The sequence below is a fragment of the Siniperca chuatsi genome, linkage group LG12 (genome assembly GCF_020085105.1).
Source record: "Siniperca chuatsi isolate FFG_IHB_CAS linkage group LG12, ASM2008510v1, whole genome shotgun sequence".
Classification (NCBI taxonomy): Eukaryota; Metazoa; Chordata; class Actinopteri; order Centrarchiformes; family Sinipercidae; genus Siniperca; species Siniperca chuatsi.
Window position 1 is genome coordinate 13688201 of NC_058053.1, and position 25095 is coordinate 13713295.

Sequence of the window (25095 nt, forward strand, 5' to 3'; positions counted from 1 at the left end):
TAAAACTGTCATGGTGGTGTTTCTAATCATCTTACATTTTTGTATTTAGCATCATGAAGTAATTTAAGTGGCAGGAACTTCTCTTCACTCCTGCACCTTTAGTGACTACTGACCACACCTATTCTCATGGGCTGTTGCCATACCTGCATGTTCACTACATTTTGGAAATACTTTTTAATGACTTTGCCTGCTGAGAATATCAAGGAAGATAGGAGACCACTGTGTTTGAGAGAATATTTTGGATTCACAATGGCATTCACTCAAGTTGAATACCTTTGTAATGGTGGGTTGTTAGCTCCGTTAATGGGTGACTGCGCTTTCTAATACGACTCTTTTACTGGACTCTGTCATTGATCCTGCTTTGTCGTCAATTTCAATGTTAATGATTACATCCTGGTGTCCCTGTAACCCCTTCAGGGTTTAACACTCTTGCCCTGTCATGGATGCCTCCTTAGTGAGACAACTACTGTGCAGTTTGCTTCTACTACAGGGAACGCTAAAGTTCATGCACCAGACAGCTGACTTTATGCCACCAAGGCTCATATAAATGTCTGTGAAACCCAAGCAATACCCTTCAAGCCAAATATTGTGTAAAGTGTTTCCAACAGGCGCTCTCACAGGGACTCTGTTCCTGTGATGTGTGAATACTGAGCAGCCTTTGTCAAATTCTGTCAGTTCATTTTAATCATTGATTTAAAAGTGGTCTCATAACAGGGGCACTGAGGCCATTACATTTTATGGTTTAAGTTTTATGACTTTCTCCTATGACAGAGATGCATTTTTAGACATTGTTTCTCAACAATAAATTCATTGTTGTGCGAGTAGATGAAGCACTGCAGAATAATTTGTTGAGATTCTTATTGCTCATTGATGAGGCAGTTGTCTCCATGACTTGTACACTATCACTGCAGTCTCTTTGTCAGGCACCTATCCAAAGTTATTGTATTTATACAAACTTCAGTAAATTAAAGTTACCTGCTCATAATTTCACAGCTTCGATCTGTTGCTTTGTTATCGCATCTTTCCAACAAAACCCTCAATTTATATGACACATAAAATGCCCCAAGAGAAAAATGTTCCATAGTCACTGTTTTCTCCTAGACGTTAAAACTGGAATATTGTGTTCTTTTAAGGTAAATCGCCACATCACAGCCCTGTTCCTTGTTTGTAATTAATCACAGGTGATTTGACTGATGAGCCATTGTGGCTTACAAAACATAGAAATTATACAAACTTCACTGCACCAAATCCTGCAGTGTAGTATAATATTTGATCATCTTTTAAAAAAGATATATGAATTATTTGCTGTGTTATTCTTTGGGTTTAATTTAGTTCCTATTCTCCCAATGTTTTTATATGATGATATGTAGAGCAAATTTAATTCCATGGAATTTAATGGCAGTCCCAGACTGTTGTATTCTTTACTTCTAGAAACTTGTGATCATTTTCTTCCTTTGCTGGTGCATTTAGATTTGGCTAAATACTCACTGAATTACCAGACAGACTGCCATGTTAACTTTGCAGAGCCACACATTTTGTCACTTTTGTTCAGAGTACACATCTGGATACAACCAGTTGGTATTGTGGTAATAGGTAGGGGTAAATTGTGCCATAGACAAAGCTCCAACCACAGGCTTTTGTTCCACTTAAATTGCAATTACGGTCCCCTCTTTGAGCACCACCATCACGAGGCTCTGGATTGGTGTTAAACATTTCATTGTTCCTTCCTAGCCTTGTTTCAGATCTCTAAATCACTATCTTTGTTATTTCAGTGAAATGGCAATTCAGTCTATTTATCAGGCTAGTTTCCACCTACATTTGAGCCAAAACCCATCATGGTAGTCCCCAGATGTTGTAACATTATAACTGAATATAAGATTTGCCCTATTAGAGTACTACCAGGTTGTTTTCCAAAGCTGCCAGACCAGACTGTGTTCCTGTAATGGCATGCACATGCAAGTGATTGCCATGATTCAATAGAATGGATTTAAGCCATACATCACATGCAATTACTGTACAAGAGTCCAAGAAGGTGGTGTAGCAAAAACTTCTGTTTGTTTGTCTCTCTCCCTACCCTATCTAACAACCCACATTGGACGAATCCTTCTGTACCCCTGCATCAGATATGGCTTTACTGCATGGCAGGGACTCGCTTTGTTGTAGACAGAATGCTCATGTGGTTTATATTCCTCTAAAAGGAAAAAGGATGGACAGGGATGGGGAATAAGGAAAGAGAGATGCCCTCAGGATATGTGACTTTGTTCTAATTACAGTCCTATATATATATATGTGTGTGTGTGTGTGTGCGTATATATATGTGTATGTATGTATGTATGTATGTATGTATGTATGTATATACATATATATGTATATATATACATACATATATATATGTGTATATATGTATATATGTATATATGTGTGTGTGTATATATGTATATATGTGTGTATATATATGTATGTGTATATGTATATGTGTATGTATGTGTATATGTATGTGTATATGTGTATATATATGTATGTATGTGTGTATATATGTATGTATGTATGTATATGTATGTGTGTATATATATATATACATACATACATAGGGCGCACAATCCTGATCCTGAAGGATCCTGCGAAGGGTACAGTCCCATCCAACTATCGGCCAATAACCTGTCTCTCCACAACATGGAAACTCATGTCAGGCATCATCGCGGCTAAGATAAGTGGACACATGGATCAATACATGAGCAAAGCACAGAAGGGCATTGGCAGAGGAACCAGAGGAGCCAAACACCAACTCCTGGTTGACAGAACAGTCACCCAAGACTGCAGAGCCCGACACACCAACCTGTGCACTGCCTGGATTGATTACAAAAAAGCATACGACTCAATGCCGCACACATGGATCACTGAATGCTTAGAGATGTACAACATCAACAGGACTCTAAGACACTTCATTGCGAACTCGATGAGGCTGTGGAAAACGACCCTTGAGGCCAATGGCAAGCCACTTGCACAAGTATCCATCAAATGTGGCATATACCAAGGAGATGCTCTGTCCCCACTGCTGTTCTGCATAGGACTGAACCCCCTCAGCCAAATAATCAACAAGACTGGCTATGGATACCGACTCAGGAACGGGGCCACCATCAGTCACCTCCTCTACATGGATGACATCAAGCTATACGCTAAGAGCAAGCGGGACATCGACTCACTGATCCACACCACCAGGATCTACAGCTCTGACATTGGGATGTCATTCGGGCTTGAGAAGTGCAGTCGAATGGTGACAAAGAGAGGGAAGGTAGTCCACACAGAAGGGGTCTCACTCCCAGAAGGAACAATAGCAGACATTGAGGATGGTTACAAGTACCTTGGAATACCACAGGCAAATGGCAACCTCGAAGAGGCAACAAGGAAGACGGCAACGGCCAAATACCTCCAACGAGTAAGGCAAGTCCTAAGAAGTCAGCTCAATGGCAAGAACAAGGCCCAGGCAATAAACAGCTACGCCCTGCCAGTGATCAGATACCCTGCGGGAATAATAAGGTGGCCAAAGGAGGAGATACAGACCACAGACGTTAAGGCGAAAGCTCCTCACCATGCATGGAGGGTTCCATCCCAAATCCAGCACCCTGAGACTGTACGCTAGCCGTAAGGAAGGCGGCCGTGGACTAGTGAGTGTGAGAGCCACTATCCAGGATGAAACATCCAAGATCCACAAGTACATCCAAGATAAGGCCCCAACAGATGACGTGCTCAGGGAATGTCTCAGGCAATGGGGAACAGAGGAAGACGTGCTGGAGGAAGGACCATCATGGGAGGACAAACCCCTACATGGGATGTACCACCGAACATAACTGAAGTGGCTGATATCAAGAAGTCCTACCAATGGCTAGAGCGGGCTGGATTGAAGGACAGCACAGAGGCACTCATCATGGCTGCACAGGAGCAGGCCCTGAGCACCAGAGCAATAGAGGCCCAGATCTACCACACCAGACAAGACCCAAGGTGTAGGCTGTGCAAAGAGGCCCCTGAGACAATCCAGCACATAACTGCAGGGTGTAAGATGCTGGCAGAAAAAGCATACATGGAGCGCCATAACCAAGTAGCTGGCATAGTGTACAGGAACATCTGCACTGAGTATGGACTGGAAACCCGAGGTCAAAGTGGGAAACACCTCCAAAGGTGGTAGAGAATGACCGAGCCAAGATCCTGTGGGACTTCCAGATCCAGACTGACAGAATGGTAATGGCGAACCAGCCTGACATCGTGGTGGTTGACAAACAGCAGAGGAAAGCCGTTGTGGTTGACGTGGCGATACCAAGCGATGGCAACATCAGGAAAAAGGAACATGAGAAACTAGAGAAGTACCAGGGGCTCAGAGAAGAGCTGGAGAAGGCCTGGAAGGTGAAGGCAACAGTGGTGCCCGTGGTCATCAGAGCACTCGGGGCAGTGACCCCCAAACTGGAGGAGTGGCTACAGCAGATCCCTGGAAGAACACCAGACATCTCGGTCCAGAAGAGTGCAGTACTGGGAACAGCAAAGATACTGCGCAGAACCCTCAAGCTCCCAGGCCTCTGGTAGAGGACCCGAGCTCGAAGGATGAGACCACCCGCGGAGGGTGAAGGACAAAGTTTTTATATATATATATATGTATATATATATATATATATGTATATATATATATATGTATATATGTGTATATATGTGTATATATGTATATATATGTATATATGTATATATATATGTGTATATGTATATATATATATATGTATGTATATATATGTGTATATGTATATATATGTGTATGTGTGTGTACATGTATATATATGTGTATGTGTGTGTACATGTATGTATGTATGTGTATGTATATATATATATATATATATATATATATATATATATATATAGATGTATATGTGTATATATATATATATATATATATATATAGATGTATATGTGTATATATATATGTGTGTGTGTGTGTGTGTGTGTGTGTGTGTGTATGTACTGTGTATATATATAGGACTGTAATTAGAACAAAGTCATACATCCCCAGGGCATCTCTCTTTCCTTATTCCCCATCCCTGTACATCCTTTTCCCTTTAAATCAGACTTCCTTTGAACACTGCAACAACCCTTTCAGACCATAGACTGTATATAAAGATGGACTCAGCTACCCAAAAGTGATGTTTTGGCTTCACAATTGAGATGGTTGAGACACAGACGACTCTTCTTTTAGAACTCCACCTGGGATACACTGGTTCCTTTTTATAGTAGAGTTTATCTGAGGTGGTCAGCCATTGCCCACTTACTTCATTATCCCTTCTATGTGGTCTAGGGTGGATAAAGTGATGTTCTCAACTTGGTTGAAGAGATAATACAGTATGTGGCTTTATAGAGGCTATGAATATAGAAAGACATCAGACTGTAACGCTGTATCCACAGAATTTGGTTTTTAGTCAACAAGGCTGCTGGCAAATGCTTTGAGGTTATTGAATGTTCCCAGCTTTCCATATTTAATTAATTTACACTCTTCATTCATTACTATAACATGTTTTTAATTCTTCTTAAGTATGAAATAACCCTGCCTTTGTCTGTTTTTCTCCCTTTGTGTTCCAGGTGGTGGCATATCACTACTGCCAGGCGGATAACACGTACACTTGTCTGGTACCAGAGTTTGTACATAGTATTGCTGCCCTGCTGTGCAGAGCACACCAGCTCAGTGCTTACCGGGAGCTGTTGCTGAAAGAGCCCCATCTCCAGAGCATGCTCAGTCTGCGCTCCTGTGTCCAGGACCCCATGGCTGCTTTCCGGAGGGGGGTCCTTGAGCCACTAGCCAACCTTCGTAAAGGTAAAACACCATGTTTGTATGTGTCTTCTGTTTTGACTCAGTTTGTTCATTTATTGTTTTATTCTTAAATAGCCACATGTTGCTCCACAGTACTCCAGGAAATGTATAGTATAGAAAACATTCTGTAGATGGCACAGCACTTACCCTTGGCAGAACTGTACTTATTTATAAGGTTTCTAAATGACAACCGACACTAAGTTATAGTGTCAATCGTTTTGTGGGCCATCTGAAACCTCTGTTAGATTTTACAAAAACATGATTGGTGTTACAACGGATATCTATGCCCCAATTGATAAAATAAACCAACTTGAGAGCTAGAATAACATCAGAAGCAGGGCAATTTATAGCCCTGCTTGCCTCACACACGTCTTTGCACTGTCCTCGTCTATCCCTTTCTAACTACTCCCTACCTATTATGGATGTATTGATGCATGTTTACATGTCCTTGAGCAAGGCACTGAACCCCAAATTGTTCCAAGTGTATGGGATAAAATGCCTGGGATAAAATGTAAGTTTGGACAAAAATGTCTGCCAAATAACTTTAATGTAATGTAACTGAAGTGTTAATTTACTTTGCTGTGTCATAAAGAGACACTTCAGCATGTAAACATTATAGGAATGTTAAATAAGTCCATTACAAGCTTATGATAATATCAAAGAATCAGGGAAAGTTTTTTTTTTTTTCCTGTAACTCAACCAACTGCCACTGAAAGTATTAACTGTTTTCTTTACAAAACAAATTTAACTTGACACTTTAGTAGGGAGTGAAGTGGGAGCAGTGGCTGTGTAGTTGACGAATCTAAGTAAAAGCCCTTCCCACTCACTCTCACCGCACCACTGAGAGAGAGGGTGTAGTTACTGAATTGAAACAAAGCTCCTCTCTGCACAATCACCACGGGGCAGTTTAGATAAGCTAATACTGTTATATGCTGTACTTCACTGCACATCATCTGACCTTTGTTGGTTATTGTGTGTATGTTTCCAGAGCGGAAGATTCCAGAGGAGGACCACATCATCTTGATAGATGGGCTGAACGAAGCCGAGTTCCATAAGCCTGACTATGGAGATACCATTGCCTCCTTTATCACTAAGATCATTGCCAAGTTCCCCCCCTGGCTTAAACTGGTGGTAACTGTCCGAGTCAATTTAGTGGTAAGGAAGAGCTCATTCATATGGAATATGACAGAATGAATCGTCATCATTCAGACTCATTCAAGATTTCAAATGAACCTGCTTGTGTTAAGACAGAGTTAAAATCATCTTATTACAGTAGGTTAGCTAATTTCTACGATTGTAGAATGTAACAAACCAGTCCAAGTCCAATCTGCTGTCACTTCTTGATACTTATCAAACACTCTAGATTTTGACAAGTGTGAGAGGTGAAAGGTTTTTCTGAGCTGCTTTTCCTTGTCATACTCTACTCTCTACAGTCATTTTTGTCAAGCATATCCAGGAACATTCAAGAAGGAATATAAATATCACTGACCCCGGAATCAAGACTGCATGGCAAGGAAGGAGCAGTCAGTCACTTTGCGCTGACTAGCTTGGAGAGAAAGTGACACTAGGTTGACCAGTTGCAGAGATGTGCTGGACCTGTGTTGAAGTCACACTGGCGATAGCTGAGGGTTTGACATGAGCCACATGACAGCTGATTGTCTTTGCTGGGACAAAGCGCTAAACCTGGGATAATATTGTGATAGCTGACTGACTGACATCCAGAACTTCAGTTATTAATGCTCAGGCAGAAGCCAGGCCGAGGTAGTGCCCATCAGTATGCAATGCACTACAAACCAATTTCACCCCATTCGTTTTTATCCTGCAACTGTGAGCCAGAATTAGTATTCGGTTCATGGCAAGGTTCTCTGGATGTGCTAAATCAATATATTGTAAAACTGACATTTTGTATTCAGCTCTTATGTATTCGCCTCTATTAATTCGTCAGGATCAGTTTATGGTGTGGAAAGATTTTTTTGGACATCTCAGTTGACTGCACACAATGCAATTTGCTTAAAACATTTCTGTGAAAGTGAATGTAGGTGGGCTGTGATTGACACAGTGAAGCAGTTTTTTTAATTGAAGGGAATTTGTGTCACAACCTCTGAACTCGCTAGTCAGTTTCGCATGTCACATTGTTCGAGTAGGTAGTAGATCAAAAGGACAAATCATTCGTATAGCAATGGAAAGGCCACATTATACTCTTTCTTCAATTGAAGCTATGAAAAAATACTACTCAGTTTGCAACCACAGCATCATATTTGTATGTAGAAGTGTCATGAAAGTGTCACAGTATTGTTTTGCACAAACAAATAGGATTTTACCAAGGAGGAAGGGATATTGGCCTTTGCTTGTGAGACTAATATCTGTGAGGTGTTGCTTACACTTCACCCACCTCGTGGATTATTATCAGTGTGTTTCAGTGGCTCTGTGCATGTGTGGATACATGTGTTTGTGTGTCTGTTTGCTGTACCTTGTCATGGAAGAGGGAAGTGTTATCTCACTGAGGCAATGTTTCTCTAGCCTCAGACAGGCAGAGGATTGGAAGATTAAGGTGCATTGATTTCCCCAACCCCCAGGACATAGATTGAAATGTGAGCTCTGGCTCAGACCTCTGCTAGAAGTGTTACTGTCCCCCCCCCATCCATCTCCTGCCTCCTAATACTGACTTTCCCAGTCTTGTTTTTCTCATAGCCACATTTCCAACAGTAACGAGTGTCTGCTTTGGCCTGATAGCTCAGTATGTTTGCTCCCCTGCTGCTTAAAGACAGTCCTGATAGTAAACGCACATAAGCAGAATTTATTCAAATGGCAGGTCTCAGGATGTGAATGCTTTTGGCCATAATTCTTCTATTTATCTGTTGTGGTAATAAGGAATACAGTTTATATTGCAGACTAACTAGAAAATGACTTAATTGTTATTCAGGTATTAAGATTTGATTGGTACATTTTCTCATTAATATAGGCTAATTTGCAATGAGAAGGATATTAGGCATCATAGCTAGTCAAATATAACTTCTAATATGTCACTGTCTGTACCTTGTCTCTTCCATAGGAGATCACCAGCCTTCTGCCCTTTTCCAAGATCTCCCTGGATGACTTTTCCGACAACAAAGAGATAAGCAACGACCTCAATGCGTATATCCAGTACCGCATCAATGGCAGCAAGGATATCATGAACAATATTAGCCTGAATGGCAAGGCTGACCCAATCACAGTTGGTAAGCTTAGTAGCCACCTGATCTCACGCAGCCAGGGTTCCTACCTGTATCTCAAACTCACCCTGGATCTGTTCGAAAGAGGCCACCTGGTGATCAAGAGTGCCAGCTACAAAGTCGTGCCCGTCTCGCTGGCTGAGCTCTACCAGTTACAGTGCAACATGAAGTTCATGACCAATTCGGCCTTTGAGCGCTCACTGCCCATCCTCAATGTGGCACTTGCCTCACTGCACCCCATGACTGACGAACAGCTGTTCCAGGCTATCAACGCCAGCTTCATCCAAGGGGAGCTGCAATGGGAGGACTTCCAACAACGCATGGAGTTGCTCTCATGCTTCCTCATCAAACGGCGGGACAAGACACGCATGTTTTGCCACCCCTCCTTCAGAGAGTGGCTGGTGTGGAGATCTGATGGAGAGAGTACGGACTTCCTCTGTGACCCCAGGTCAGTCCTCTGCTTTGTAAGCAAATGCAGTGACTCAGCAGCTCTCCCTTGTGGAATGTGGACTACTATTACAGGCATGACAAGTCTGAAGTGCATCTAGAAAATATTCTTGCAACGCATCACAATTAGACCTCAAACAGTCTGTAGGAAAGATTAAGTCATGATGATAATTTCATGGCATTAGTCAAATCAATTTTAAAAACTTTGGAGGCTTTTAATCAAAATGTCCTTACAGTGATTTTGAGACTGTGTCGTAGACAGCACTTTAATGTTTGAGAAATAGTCATGTTGTTTGTCCATGAAGTTTTTATTTCTCACTGTGGTTCTGAATTACTTAATAATATGTGAATTTGTGCATGAAAAGTAAACTGAAATGAAGGACTTTGTGTAAGTAGAATGTTGTAATTAGTAAGTGTAGCACGACTCATTTCTGAGTCAGGGAGGAAATTCGAGTTTGAGATGTTCCAGGTATTTATTGTAATCAACCCACTATTTATAATGTTGTAGCTCTATTGCAACTGCAATTTTGCAATTTTACAATTTGCATGGACAGTACTGACACACAGAGATCTCTGCTGCAGACAGAAAAAAAGTCACGTTATTAGTGTGTATTCCTACCAATGTGTCCCTGTTAACTAAAAACATATATTAGAAATGGACCTTTGAATCAGTCCTCAGGAAATAAGTTATTTTAAAGACTACGAATACCTTTTTTTATTTGCGAAAATGTTGGCCTAAACATTTTACATAATGTATGTAGTTATGTGAATATACAGTGTATTTGTCTTAAGTTGGAATACATTTGCAGATGAGACTTCAATCTGCAGAAAATGATCATTGTTTCCTGCTCTGCCCTTCTTGCCCTGTGAGACAGGCTTATCTACTTTAGAAGTGCTACCTAATTGTAATTCTGGAGCCCCAAAACCCACATTAGAGACTTCAGTCATTCACACTTAATAAATCGGATGACGTCACTTTAGCTTGCTTTTTTTCCTCCCTGTTGCTCGTCAGTATCACCTCTGCTCCCACAGTTGTGTCTCTAAATGGACCAGAGCCAAGCTTTATATTCTCGTCATTCACAGCCTTCCAACTCCGTCATTAAAAAATGAAGGCTCAGAGTCTGGCACAGGGAATGCGCATGCAGACAAAAGCTTGCAGCACTGCCTCTCTGTGACTGGGCACAGATAGAGAGAATTTTAACCAGATCAAAGTGATCTGCAATCATGCATGTCCTTTTAATGAAGTTCTGCATTAATTAAAACAACAGAGTGGAGAACCCAATGGTTTTACACTCTTCCCCATCCTTCAGTGGGGTATTGGCATTTATACCTAATTCACAAAAGCACAGAACAAAATAGTTCTCCATGACAATGCACTTCATGACCATAATGAACAAGTAGTTTCATGTTAAGTGTAGCAGATGAACAGCAAATGCATCAGTAGATTTACATATGGCAAAAAATTACCATCCAAAATTTGTCCTGAAGCAGAAGACCAGATGAGACAAAATTATAAAAACATTTTATGAACGTAAAGTTTTACACAGCAAAAGGAAAACTTATGTCTTCTAGTCTTTTGTTGTCATTCTATTTGTTAACCTTACAGCTGAGTATCCCCTCTGTTGTTTCCTCACCCAGGACTGGCCATGCTCTTATGGCTTTCATGCTTTCCCGCCAAGAGGGGAAACTGAATCGTCAGCAGACCATGGAGCTGGGACACCACATCCTCAAAGCACACATCTTCAAGGTACAGCTATGGAGCCTACACATGCACTCTACATCCATCTTTGATTGCAATCCATCCCTTCTAGGAATTTCATGGTGTTCACTCTCTGTTTATTTATGTATTGTGTGAGTTTAGTTCACCAGGGAAATAAGCCATGGGATGTGAAGAGAAACACTGACAGCTTGTGCAGTTCAGCTTAATTGACTTTACGTATGTGTTTGTGTCTTTGTGCATTCATATATGCATTGGTGTGTGTGTGTGTGTGTGTGTGTGTGTGTGTGTGTGTGTGTGTGTGTGTGCAGGGCCTGAGTAAGAAAACAGGTGTGTCATCCAGTGTGCTGCAGGCTTTGTGGATCAGCTGCAGTGCTGATGGCCTTTCTGCAGCCTTGGCCTCCCTGAGGAATCTCTACACACCCAACATCAAGGTAAAGATATTCCCCAGCTCTTCTGCAGCTCTTGTGTGTCAGTTGGACCTGAAACAAACAGCGTCATTAGCTGTTCAGATGATGAAAATGGTAATTAATTGATGATAATTTAGAAATATGATAATTTAATTGATAATTAAAAAAATCAATAGATTACTTGGTGATTAAAAAAATCTGTAGTTGCAGCCCAAAATTACAAACACAAATGGCATGGTGACAATCTACACTTAACGGCCCAAATAAATTTTCTAAAACTCTTAAATCACACTTCATTATGATTAGCATACAAAGTATTATGAGTGACATCTGACGTGCTCAAATGTCCTCCCTAAATGCTTTTGTAATTCCACAGATGGCAGTTAAGTTGTGAATTATTTTAGATGTCACCCTCTGTTCCTTACACGTACTTATGGCGCTGAGTGTGAGCTCAGCACAGACTGACAATGGAAACCACCATGAAAAGCAGTGTAAAGATCATCAGCCTACACTGATGCATCTGGTTTCTTGCCAGTTCCTCGATCCATGGCAAAGCAATGCCATTAACAGTCAGGTAGAAATGTAAATGAATACACGAATAATTAGTGTGAGTTACATTATTTAAATTAATTGTAAAAATATAAAAACTTTTCTCCTTCACCTCCAAACTGTCATAATTTTTTCTGTTTTATTAGTCCTAGCTCTTTTATCCATTTTCTGTTTAGCCCACAAAGCATTTGCTGTTTTCCTCACATTTCCCATTTTCTCATAACATTTCACAATAATTCACATTTTACTCACATTGCCCTCTTTTGACATTTCTTGTATTTCTTGCAATATGTCCCGTTTTATTTGTTTCTTATATGATAATGATAAGAACATGTCTCAGTATGTTCATGACAATGATAGATCTAGGGTGCGTGTGTGTGTGTGTGTGTCTCATGTTAGCAATGAATATAGCCTAGAGCAAATGAAAAGAGTTCGTCTGCGATAAAAGACAATGTTACGTTAGTTAATTAACAATGGTTGGCAGGATCACATTGGATGCCAACAGCTTATTTGAACACAAGAAGAAAATAAAAGAAGTTATTTGAAAAAGGCAGGTACATTTAGTGTGCATCTTTGGCCAAGTGTAATATCATTTATATCTTGTCATTTGCTTATTTCACACATTGATTAGCCATTTATGTATCAGATATTACCCAGGCATTCTTATTCTCATATAAGTAACACAGAAAATTAAAAAGCTTTGCAGGAAATTGGGAAGTAGATATTGATGAAATGAGTGCCAGGATGAAAATAGGAAATGTGAGTTAAAAGGTCAGCACAAGATGAATGAGGGACAGAAAGTCATATAAGGATAAACTTTTTTTTTACTATGAATATAAACTATTTAACTTTTGACTCCTCAGATAGTCTATTTATGATTTGTTGAAGGTGCATTTTCATATCACTAATTTGATAAACAAAAGTAGTAGAGCTTGTTAAACTTCTAACATAATATTATTTTAAATTAAGAGAACTGCCTGTGTACCTTCCAGTTTGGTTATGAGAGGGAGAAAATTGTTAGCCTTTCCTGGAAAGGCCATTATGTTGCACTGATGTATTCTGGCTTGAAGCTAAATTATCCTACTTTTTCTGTGTGTTTCAGTGGTGTTCCATCACTTGTTGTCATTGTCTATTTGCGAGTAATTGTGTGTAAGTGTAACATCACTCAAAGAGACATTTACAGAATGACCTTGGTCTGTCCTCTGGGAAAAACCAAGAATCGCTGTTAATTTACTCCACAGTGGATCCAACAAATAATAATAATTTCATTTCCTGTTGTCGGATACTCATTTGGCTCTGTGATTCTGTTTGACTAAGCATTTATTATTGATTTCCTCATTATGCAAGAGAATAACACACTTAATAATTGGATTCAGTAGAATGTGACCACTTCATTTGGTGTCTGACCTTTGCTTGGAGAAAAATCTCATGATTAGGCTGAAGCTTTATGAGCTTTTGTATCGAAATGAATTACAAGGGGAAAATCAGAAGTATCTTAGATTCTTAGATTTAGATTCTGCTGCTGTTTAATTTAGTCATTGACCATTGTGTTCATAGATCATTGGAAAAATGTGTGGGCTTAGAAAATTGTTTAATCTCCACATCTTGTTGCACTTGCATTATTACTATTAACTCATGCTGTGTATTGTTCAACTTTACTTTCAATTCTAGTCAAGATCCCGTTTTTTCTAAAGATATCTGTAATGCCCTTATGTAATGTTGTCAGATAGTGTGGAATAAATGTTTTCTACCTTTGAAGGTACTTTAGAGACATTTTAAGAATAATTAAGAATAATGTATAAGGATTCACATGATCCTCCCAGATAATATTCTTCATAAATGTTTACAACGTATCTAAAAATTTGTCATCCTGATTTTCCATAATTATGCTATTTTGGTCTATTCTGTACATACGACATCCATTGCATGTCTGTCCATCCTGGTTCCCCTCCTCTGGTGCTCTTCCAGAGGTTTCTTCAATTTCGGTGTGGGGGGGGGCTTCATTATCTGAATCTAGGGTCTAAGGACATAGGTTGTTGTATACTGTACAGATCTGAAAGTCCCTTAAGGCAAATTTGTGATTTATGATATTGAGCTATATAGTTAAAATTGACTTGACTTGGTTAAATACAGTCACATTTTTCAGCTTGAAATTACAGCATGGCAGCATGTTGGTGTCAGTCTTTAGTTTCCTCATTTTGGCAGTTATATTAATCTTTAATTTAGATAAAAGGAAACATTAAAGACATCTTTTATTATTATTTTATTATCTTTTTACATAAGAGGGCTTATAAATGCAATAAAATGGAATACTTTGCAGATAATACAAGTGCACAGATGGTAACACTTTGATAACATTGTTCCAAACCAGCTGTCTCTGTTTGCATTTTCATTTGTACAATCAGGTGAGCCGTCTGCTGATACTGGGTGGGGCAAACGTGAATTACCGTACAGAGGTCCTGAACAACGCGCCAGTGCTTTGCGTCCAGTGCCACCTTGGTCACCAGGAAATTGCCTCCCTGCTGCTTGAGTTTGGGGCCAGCGTAGACGTGGTGTCTGAAAATGGCATGAACCCCCTCTGCTTCTCAGCCGCTGCAGGACACTTGGGACTAGTCATGCTGCTCTGCAAGAGGGGGGCCAAGGTGAGGAGCCTACCTTTTTAACCCTCTAGTTCTATAAATAAAGATGAGTTAGAAAAGCCATGTCGACCTGCACAGACCTTCCTCAGCCGCATTAATGCAGCACATAACTTAAAGCTATTTAAATATACAGTACATTCACCCCAGGTGTTGGGCACATGTCCTATGTTTCGTTGCAATAAAACTAACCTTGTTGTATTTCTACCAGGTTGATAATGTAGACAAGAGTGGCCAGTGTGTGCTGGTTCATGCTGCTCTCCGAGGACACCCTGAGATTATCCAGTACCTGCTCGAGCTAGAATGGAGTGCTGAGGGGCAGCAGCAGGACTGCGCTCTGAAGAACAAAGCTCTGCAGCAGGCTTTGATAGCAGCCTCCAGCATGGGACACACACAGGTCCGACTGACACACATGCACACACAGTCAACCCTCACCAGTCCCCCTACACATTAAAAACAATTAATGAACCTGAGGATATGATAAAGAAACTGTCCTCATTATGAAATTGTAACTCACTACAAAAAGAGATGCATTTGAAAGAAAATTTGAATTGTGAAGGTTTTTCTGTACTTTACAACAGCACAACACCTATTATTTCCTGTGTGTTTTCACAACAACCTTCCACAAAAAATTTCAGAGAGCAGAGGGAACAATAGATCAAATCTGAGCACATCTTGTTCTCAGTGTTGATGCCTTAAAGTTTTAAGTGTTATTCGGCCTTGTGTGTCTGGAAGCAGCAGTCAGGGATCGATCACAGTGCAGTGCCTTCAGCTGCCCAGGTGTGCTGCAGGCTCAAGGTTTATTTTGGCTTTCTCATTAGTTGGGAATGGGATCCCAAGGCCGGCATAGAATAACAGAACTGGGCTAAGCTAAGCTGTCAACCCACATGTTGAAGTAGACCCTGTTTAAGTCAAAGTATTAATCAGATTGAACACATAACCTCATACAGTGATTTAGAGACTAGTGGTTCTCTAGTCTGCTGTGATTCATTTATAATAATTTGCTCAGGCAGTAAGCAGTATCCCATTATTCCCATATCCCATATTTTTTGTTATTCTGCTACAAAATTAGCATGTTGTATATGAAGGTTTATTTGATATCTTATGCTGAAACAGTTTGCCATTAATCAAAGTTTCTTTTTTGGCAGGTTGTGAGGGGCTTGCTGGAGTTGAATAATGAGCATGCTGTGCAAATTGATAGCCACGACACTCTGTGGGGAGAGACAGGTATGTTTTCATCCATCTTTTTGCATTACGTGGCTCTCTTGTATCATTATCACCTGCTGTTTTAGCATTCTGGACCTCGCTGCTGTGATTGCATGCTGCAGTAGAGGGTCTTGTATCTCTCTTCTGCACAGTAAAGCTCTCTGTATGATGTAGACGTCACTCATCCCAAATGTGTGTGCATTTATATTTTATTAATTGATCCAAGATTTTAGATTTTAATGTTTACATTTAGCTGTTGATATTAGCTGAAGCATTTTTTTCTGAGAAGGTTTTTGGGACTGCTGCTAAGTTTGTGCTTCTGCCTGATTAAAGTTGAGTGATGACAGAAAGTGTGAGACAGAGTTTGCCAATCAGGAGTAGATGTTGTGGACAGTGGCTGTTGTTAATCGCCTGCAGGAGGTGGCTGTCAGGTGTAAAACTGGTTACATAAAAGCTGAACAAAGTAGTAGAGAGTGATATTTAGTTTGACAGGAATTACACCCTCTGGAAGGGTCCAGGCATCTTGCAGTTTTTTAGCCATTGCAGAGGTGATGTGCTGATAAATGTACTGTATGTAGCTGTACATTACAGTCATTGTCAATGTACACCAAGAAGTGGTCATAAGAATATTTATTAGCACATGTGCTTTGTTTTCTGGTTACCAGTTTAAGTACTAAAAATCTTTCTGATGCATTATGTAAGCTTCAGACACACAGTGTTAGAGCTGCAGTATTTCTTATGATTTTCAGTGTAAAGGTTTTGAAATGTTGCACACATTTGAAATGTTTCTAATCTTCAACATAAGTTTTTGCTCTGAGTTTAGTGATCCAAAGCTATAAATGTTCAAATCGCACCCCTTCTTATTTGACAACGGTGTTTGATGCTTTTTTTGTGCACAATCATACTAGAATAGATAAAAAAGGAGAATTTTAATAATAGTCTCTTTGTGTCTGTCTCACTTGTAAGCCAGCGGGATTCAGCTGTAAAAGTTTGGTGCTACAGGAATGTAGGTCAGCCTGTTAGTGGAGAGGGTGTCCACAGTGTGGTTTACTGGTGCTTGTGCCCTGCTAAATGACTGCAGGACTTCTGACCTTATTACAGTCTTGGGACAAAGAGTCGTCCCTCTGAAATATTATTATATATATGGAACTGCTGTTCTCTTTCCACTCATATGACTACAATCTGCGTTCTGGTGCAGTCGAAACACCTGCCCTCTTGTTGTTGAAAACATAATACATTTGTCCAAAGCTTTGGGTCGTATTACTAAACTTGATATGTAGCCTAGCTGCCAGCCCAGGGTACTTTGGACATGACTGTTGCTGTGAATAATAATAATCATACTCTCATAAACATTGGAGCCACCTGTAGCTGCTGCATTATTTACCTCTCAGCTCCATTTACAAAGTGGATATTAAATCTCAGCCAGCACCCTCTTGGCATGTCTTCTAAAGTAATGAAATATCACAGGTAGCAATAGAAAGGCGCTGAGCTATAGCAAAACTCATTTAATACGAGGCTCATCTGCATTCAGGGAAAATACGTTAGTAAACACAATTACGACTATAATGTTGATTTTTGTCCACTGGGTCGAGGCATTTTCTGCAACCATAAAATTAATATTTAGTGGTGTATTACAGGTAGAGATGCAGCATTGTAGAGGAGTTCACTACAGACAGTAAAAATGACACAGCTCATGTTGGCTGGATGCAAACAACAGAAATGATTAGCACTGAGTGATATATTAAATTTCAGTTTCACATCAAATTTCTTTTCTGCCATTCAGCGTACAGATTTAATAATCCAACCTGGTAGCAGCCGGCACTCTAATGCAGAGAATACCAAAACCGACAAAGCCCCTGAAATATCCCCTTTAAAACTGGTCATTCATCGTTGTCTCCGAAACAATTCTCCGATAACAACCTGTCTCTGTGAAAATTTATTTCATATTTAAAATTCAATGGAATATTACATCTCTATGCAAATAAGCCCACTGACTCCTGTGTTTAAATAGAGGCAGATTGGATTGCACATCTGTGCAAGCTCCATCTTTTAAAATCCCCTCTTAGGATGCAAACCTCTTCCCCGTTATGCAAAGAAAGGTAATTTAACTGCACAGAATCTTTCTCATTGTGGTGAACACACAGCAGCAGGATTGGCTCAAGTCAAAGACCAACACATTCTTGTGCTGCAAAAGTGCAATCTTTTGAAAATCATATATCCTTTTATGATATATTTAGTCGTTTGTCTACCCCATAGTCCAGTATGCACAGATAAGTATAGCTCATTCTCGGCCATTTTGTTAGGCATCATAAAAAGTAAATAAATATATAACATCCTCTGACAAATGTAGTAGCCAGTGGGTACTTCTCTGTATATTATTCTTGTCAGTTGTCATGGCAATAATCCATTTAAATTATACCATATTTCTTTTATTATAGTTAGGATTTAAAATCATTTTGGAATTGAGCGTTTATTTCTCTCCCATGACAAGGCTCTGCCATTATTTTCTTTCATATGTACAAAGAGTGCAAGTGTTCATACTGTATAATAAGAGCACAGCACGAGCTAACCCAGGCAGCTATTTGTGGGTTTGCTCAGGTGCCTGGGGAAAAGATGCTCTTTATTCTCACCTCAAGAGACAAACACCTGCATTTTTTACTGTGTGCGCTGAAACCAACACTGTGTTTTCTGATGAGAAGATATTTCTCTATGAGCTTTATTCATCAGCGTTTTGTAGACAAAATTCTTTATCCAAACTATCATGGTTGTAAACAGGAAGTCAAATATCATACATACATAAATAAATGCTCCCCTTAATGAGCTGCAGGGAATTTTGGTAATTTCTTGTCATTAATGTCTATGACCACTGTCTATGTGGAGCAGTTAAATGCAAAAAATAAACTTTTCAGACAATAGAATTAAAATTTTGTTCACAGAGGTAGAGGCAAAGCAAACTTGCCATTTTACAAATAACAGTCAATGTCTCAGTGTTGGCTTTTATAAATTGCCTGCAACCTTTTGAAATGGACATTTTGTCAATTATTGAATCATACTTAATTGAGTTGTTTATGAATTTTACCCAGAGAATAGCTTAGGCAACTATAACAGTAGCAAGGACAAATTGAAAAATCCCAAACTATGGTTGGAAATTATTACTTAGAGCTTTTGTCAGTGTTCCAGGTGGTTTATCTGCAAAGCTTTAGTTAAAATGCCAGGCCACAACCTCTAGGTTGTTGTTGGTGTGTCTTGTTTTTCTCCAGCCTGGTGGTGAAGGGGTGGTGGATAAGGATATTAGTATGTATTTACTTTGTAAATCGGTTTTATATGGAAGCGTATAGGGGACTATATTCAAATGATAATGTAAACTTTAAAATGTAATAGAATTATAATTTTCCACACATGTATGTGTTATTGGAGTTAAAATGAAAATGCAATAATCCAATTTGCATTGAAACAGCGCCCCCAGTCTTTACATTCACATGTCACCACGCTCTTTTGGGGTCAACATGAAAATACAATCAGTCAGTGCTCTCCTCAAGGCGGGTCTTCAGTTAGGACTAGCAAAGTACTAGCTTTAACATCTGCTGCTTTGCTCATGTACGTAGTCCACTTATGGCAGAAAGGCGAGAAGGCGGCCAGGCCTCACTGACTACTGGATAACTATACAAAAACACAACAAAAACTGTATTCACTGATTTTGATGAAACTAGCGATATGAGAATTTGATGAATTTACTGTTTATCAGACCACAATTGAGACAAGAATTAAGTTTTAAAAAACAATAAGACTCCGCAGAATTTCTGGAGGCTGAGCATCACAGATTACTGTACAAAAACACATAACTTTTATAACTGTTTTCACTGATTTTGGTGAAACTAGTTTATGATGATGATACTTTGTCATATCGAGTCTGAAATGTTTCTTGCATCACAGCAGCTCCATTTGCAACATTACAGAGATTAAAAAAATTATCTGATTTTCCCTCTGATGTCCTCCAGCTGCTCTGCCTCAACTCTCGGTGATTTACGGTGTTTCAAGGTGGACAGATAGCTTTACTTGTGTGCTAAAGTAACCGCTCACTGCTGCTTAACTAGTTAGTGATCCTATTAGCTGACTCTGCCCGGACTGGGAGCTCAGAGCACTGGCTGAGGGATGATGTTTACACTGCTAGCACAGGAGCTTTAAGTCTTTAAAAAAATAAAATGTCAAATGCAGTTTTCATTTTCATTTAGATCCGAAAAAGCTTGGTGACATGTAAATGCAATAGACTGGGGGCGCTGTTTTGCTCATTGCATTTGAATATTGTTCACTGTACAGCAGTTTTCATTTTCATTTTGACTCAAATATTGCTTGCATAAATGGAAAGTCAGGTTACATTGTTTATATTACATTTTCAAATTTGAATATTGTCCACTGTACGACTTTGAAAATAAAATGTCAGACAGCTTTTCCATTTTAATTTTAATATGTCATAGAACGCCCATATGAGTATGTGGAAATGCAAATTGGATTATTTCATTTTAATTTTTACTCAAATAACACATACGTGGAAAATTATAATTCTATTGTGGAATTTAATTTTCAAGTTTACATTATCAATTGAATATAGTCTCGTATACGTTTCCATAGTTTTATCAGACAGTGATTTAGAGTCTCCTCTTCAAGGCAGCTGTGTAGGTGGGCTAGAGGAATAGACAGTGCAGACTTGAGACAATGCTGACAAATAGCTTACAAAACATAGGATAAGATCAAATAAGACAAGACTTTATTGATAATACTGTAGCAGCAAGTCAAACTGAAACAATAAATGAAGTTAGAAGAAGGAGCTCCTCTGAAGAGCAGGAATGCTGTAATGTTCTTGTATTCAGAACAAAGTGTTTGTGAGATTACTTATTAATGCTATTAACTTGGCATGAGGATATGGGAATGGTACTAAGCGTGGAAAACTTCCAAGTTTAAAATTAGTTATGTAAAAACAGGCGTCACTTTCGAACATCAACAAACTGCACAGCTGTTGAGAGTATGTTTATTGTAACAGAGGACCATCTCAGGTGCTGCTCATGTTGCTCCCTGGAGCACAAGCAGAGCCTAAGTTTAACTGCTCAGAGTCATTGTTCTTTACTGAGCTGTGTGTGAGGGTATCCATATTTTGAGCAGATGGAGGGTGGGGTTGTTTGGCTCTGATGGCTGTTCATCCAGATGGATGATGTCAGTCAGATATGGAGGCTCAGCGGCACCTTAAATCTCAGAGGTGAATGTGAGAGCCAAGCTGTTCTGATTCTTAAGGTGGATCTCACTCCGTTTTGACAACCAGCTCTCATTTAAGACCGGCCCATCTGCTGCCATACTAACTGTAAGCATCGACCATTTCAAGAATCTGTCTTTGTTTTCTTCACAGACCCGAATACATGCACAAATTAATATTTGTTTTTTCTTTATGTTAAAAATGAATTACTCAGTTAATTCCAGTTAATTGTGATCTGAAAAATGTACAAAATAAACCAGAATGGGTGTTAACAGAATTGCTTGACTTTGTTGTCTAATGTTTGTCTGCTGATGCATAAAAAGACTCAGTTCTCATCTCTCTGTACAAGACTCAGGGAGCTTGAGGAAGGAATTTAATGTGTTCTTAATAAGCATAACATAATTGTCTGTTTTTAAACTCAATTACCACAAAACATTAGTCTGCATTTCTCTACTCATCTTTGCTCTTTGAAGAATATGAGGGATTCTGGGATTGCAAACACTATTTTTATCTGAGCCTTTATATCTTCCTTTATCTACATACTTGTGGGTTACTAAAGTGCCGGGATGTTGCAGCATAAGTCTCTGTGTACTGTAAATGTTATCGCGTTCACTAATCTTCTTTCTATACAGTGTCCTCTCTGGCTTAGTGTTGTTAAGAGGGATGGTTTAAATTCCACTCTTATCTCACCACTGTACTGTATCCTTACCTTAAGTTGTTCCTTTATGCAATAAAAAAAAAAAGAAGTCAGACCTACATCAATCGTAACGTCTGTGTTTGTGTCTCCCCTCCTCTCTCCTCTCTTTAGCTTTGACGGCAGCAGCAGGCCGGGGGAAGATGGAGGTATGCAGCTTCCTGTTGGAGCAGGGGGCAGTGGTGCAGCAGTTCAACCGGCGGGGGGTGTCTCCTCTCTTCTGCGGCGTCAGACAGGGACACTGGCAGGTGAGACATGCTGAGTGGCTCTTTTGGCTATTTTGTTGTTGTACAGTATAGGTTTTGTTCACAGGGTCATGGTCTCTGCTAAATGAACAAACTGAAGTTTTGTGTGAGCTCTGTGCGCCTGGATGTGTTTGATATCTGTTCTCTTGACTGTTTTCTTCTGTTTCTTAGATCGCAGAGCTGCTGTTGCAGCACGGTGCTGACATTAACATCAGTGACAAGCAGGGCAGGACCCTACTCATGGTGGCTGCCTGTGAGGGTCACCTGAGCACCGTAGAGTTTCTGCTTTCTAAAGGTGAGCTACAACAACATCACCACCATCACAGAACATCCACCATTAGCATATGGTATGTTTAATATGAAGTGTTTAATGACTATTGTTTGTCTCAAAGGTGCATCTTTGACTTCGATGGACAAGGAGGGACTGACACCCCTGAGCTGGGCATGTTTAAAAGGACATAAGAACGTAGTGCAGTTTTTGGTGGAGAAAGGTGCGGTCATCGACCACACGGACAAAAACGGACGAACTCCTCTGGACCTCGCTGCCTTCTACGGGGATGCAGAGATTGTAAGTGAAATTAGTTTAGGTTTGTTGAAAACATCCAAATACACACACCACCGGTTAACTCACAGCCACATGCACAAAAACACCCCACACTTCATTTAGCCATAACTGAGAGCATCTCTGTGCCATTATTGAATAGATACCGTTCTGCATTAGCTCAGCTCTCAGACTGTCAACACAGTGTTTTTAACTGTTGGTGCTCTCATGTAGGTCCAATATTTGGTGGAAAGAGGAGCAGTGATAGAGCATGTGGACTACAGTGGGATGAGGCCTCTGGACAGGGCCATAGGCTGTCGGAACACGTCAGTGGTGGTGACTCTGCTGAAGAAAGGGGCCAAGCTGGGTAAGCACACTGCTTTTTTTTTTTTTTAAACCCTATGACTAGTTTATTTATTATCCACTGTACATGCATGTAGCTTTGTGTGCAAATACTCAGTGCTGTCAGTTAGTTTGTAAAACACCACTTAGTCAGCCGTTACTCTTGTGATCTCTAGAAACTGTCCGTGGTCTGCGGAGTTCTTTCACGTCTCAGTAAACACTGAGACTCAAAGTGTTTTGTTTCGTCTCTATATTGAGCTTGTTTCTGTCTTGCTCAGTATCTCATGGTACTAAGAATAAGCTCAGGCAAATTTTGTGGAATGTTGTGGGAAAACCCTGTTTCCATTCCTGCTTTTTACTCACTGTTCAGCTTGTATGTGTGTGTGTGTGTGTGTGTGCCCTTCCTCTTCTCCCTCATGTGCTGCTTGGCTAATTTAAGAATGTGACTTATCACCTAAATGACATTCATAGAGCTATCTAGGTCTGCGGCTTATCTGCAGAGCACTCTGCAGTCTCAGAAGAGGGAAAAAAATTGGTAATGGGCAGAACCTTTAAATGTTCTTTCAGCACAGTTAACATTCTGCATGCATTTACTGCTGAAAATACAAGGCCATTTCAAGTCGAGTGACATAATTGTATATTGTCACACTACACTTTATAACACATTTTCCTTTCACTACAAATGACTACTCTTGCTGTTGCATGACCTCTTTTCTCTTCGCTCTCTCCCTCCTAACTCTTCTTAACTGCCTTCAATAATCTAAGGCTACAGAACGTCTCCTTACGATCGATCAGGTACAATCTTTAGGTAACTTTACCTTGTACCAATTTCCAGAGAATACAGTGACCCATCTGTTGGCACCAGTAACAACACCTAAACACGCTTCTCTCGACTTCTCTCTTTCCCCTCTATGCCCACAGGGAATGCTGCTTGGGCCATGGCTACTTCCAAGCCTGATATCCTGATCATTCTTCTTCAGAAGCTGATGGAAGAGGGAAACCTACTTTACAAGGTAATGTGCAACTGGCAAAGAAATCACTTACTATCAACTGTAAACAGCACGTTCCTGTATTAATGAAATGTTTCATTTCGCTAAACTGCCCAGCTGTACTAAAAGAGAAAGAGAGTTATTATCAGATTCAGATCAGTTTTTGTTATATGGAAATGAAAAAAAGCACTGAATATAATTTAGTTCAACATAACAATGAAGTGATTCCCATATTTTTTTTTTAGCTCAGTTAAATGAAAAAGAATAGATGTTCCGCACCGCTTACCAAAGGAGTTATGATCGATGCCTGACATTTAACAGATTTTGTTTTGTGGCAGAAAGGACAAACCTGTCAAGTGGTGTGTGTGTGTGTGTGTGTGCTTGCCTGTGTGTTGTATGCGTGATTGATGAGAAGGGAGGGCTCGAACCAGAGAACAGCTATTTGCCTCCCCCCGCACACACCCACACCCACACTTTCCTTCTGGTTCTGTCCTCTTCCTCACTGCATGTTTGTCCTCCATGTGTCCTCCAGAAAGGGAAGATGAAAGAGGCAGCCCAGAGGTACCAGTACGCCCTGAGGAAATTTCCTAGAGAAGGCTTTGGCGATGACCTGAAGGCATTCAAAGACCTGAGGGTCTCTCTGTACCTCAATCTCTCCCGCTGTCGCAGAAAAACCAACGTAAGCCTCTCAAGAGACAATCCACTTTTTTTTTTTTGTTCCTCAGCCAGCGCTGTAGTTTTAGCATGATCCTTTAATGACTTTAAATAAGGCGTTTCACTCACCAGAGTTTTATTTGTCAGTGTAATAAATATCATGGGGCATCATTAAATGGATATTTTTTTCTGGGAAGTATCCCCAATTGTTTTGAAATGTTATTGATAAAAAGATAAATCGGTGACTACGACTCCGGCATGTGAAATTATTTGAGCATGTGTGGGCAGGGGAAGCTTGTTAGTGTTCAGATGGTAACGGGGAGGAGGTGGGGAGAAAGCTGAATGGGTACTGGGCAGCAGATTCAA

At 40.0% G+C, this 25095-nt stretch overlaps 1 protein-coding gene across 9 annotated transcripts in view; it reads left to right on the top strand.

The window, feature by feature from the left end:
* Positions 1–25095, top strand: part of tanc1b (tetratricopeptide repeat, ankyrin repeat and coiled-coil containing 1b) — a 110884-nt gene that overhangs the window by 82154 nt on the left and 3635 nt on the right. For 5 of the 9 annotated variants that reach the window (XM_044218049.1, XM_044218051.1, XM_044218050.1 and 2 more), the window contains 14 exons: positions 5614–5845; positions 6831–6997; positions 8895–9502; positions 11140–11248; positions 11530–11652; positions 14583–14819; positions 15025–15210; positions 15962–16040; positions 22073–22206; positions 22375–22498; positions 22596–22771; positions 22979–23111; positions 24008–24099; positions 24608–24754. In XM_044218049.1, coding sequence (XP_044073984.1) covers positions 5614–5845; positions 6831–6997; positions 8895–9502; positions 11140–11248; positions 11530–11652; positions 14583–14819; positions 15025–15210; positions 15962–16040; positions 22073–22206; positions 22375–22498; positions 22596–22771; positions 22979–23111; positions 24008–24099; positions 24608–24754 — 2547 coding nt within the window. Of the gene's footprint in view, positions 1–5613; positions 5846–6830; positions 6998–8894; positions 9503–11139; positions 11249–11529; positions 11653–14582; positions 14820–15024; positions 15211–15961; positions 16041–22072; positions 22207–22374; positions 22499–22595; positions 22772–22978; positions 23112–23851; positions 23882–24007; positions 24100–24607; positions 24755–25095 lie in introns of all 9 variants that reach the window. The other 4 variants (XM_044218043.1, XM_044218044.1, XM_044218046.1 and 1 more) reach the window with 1 other exon arrangement.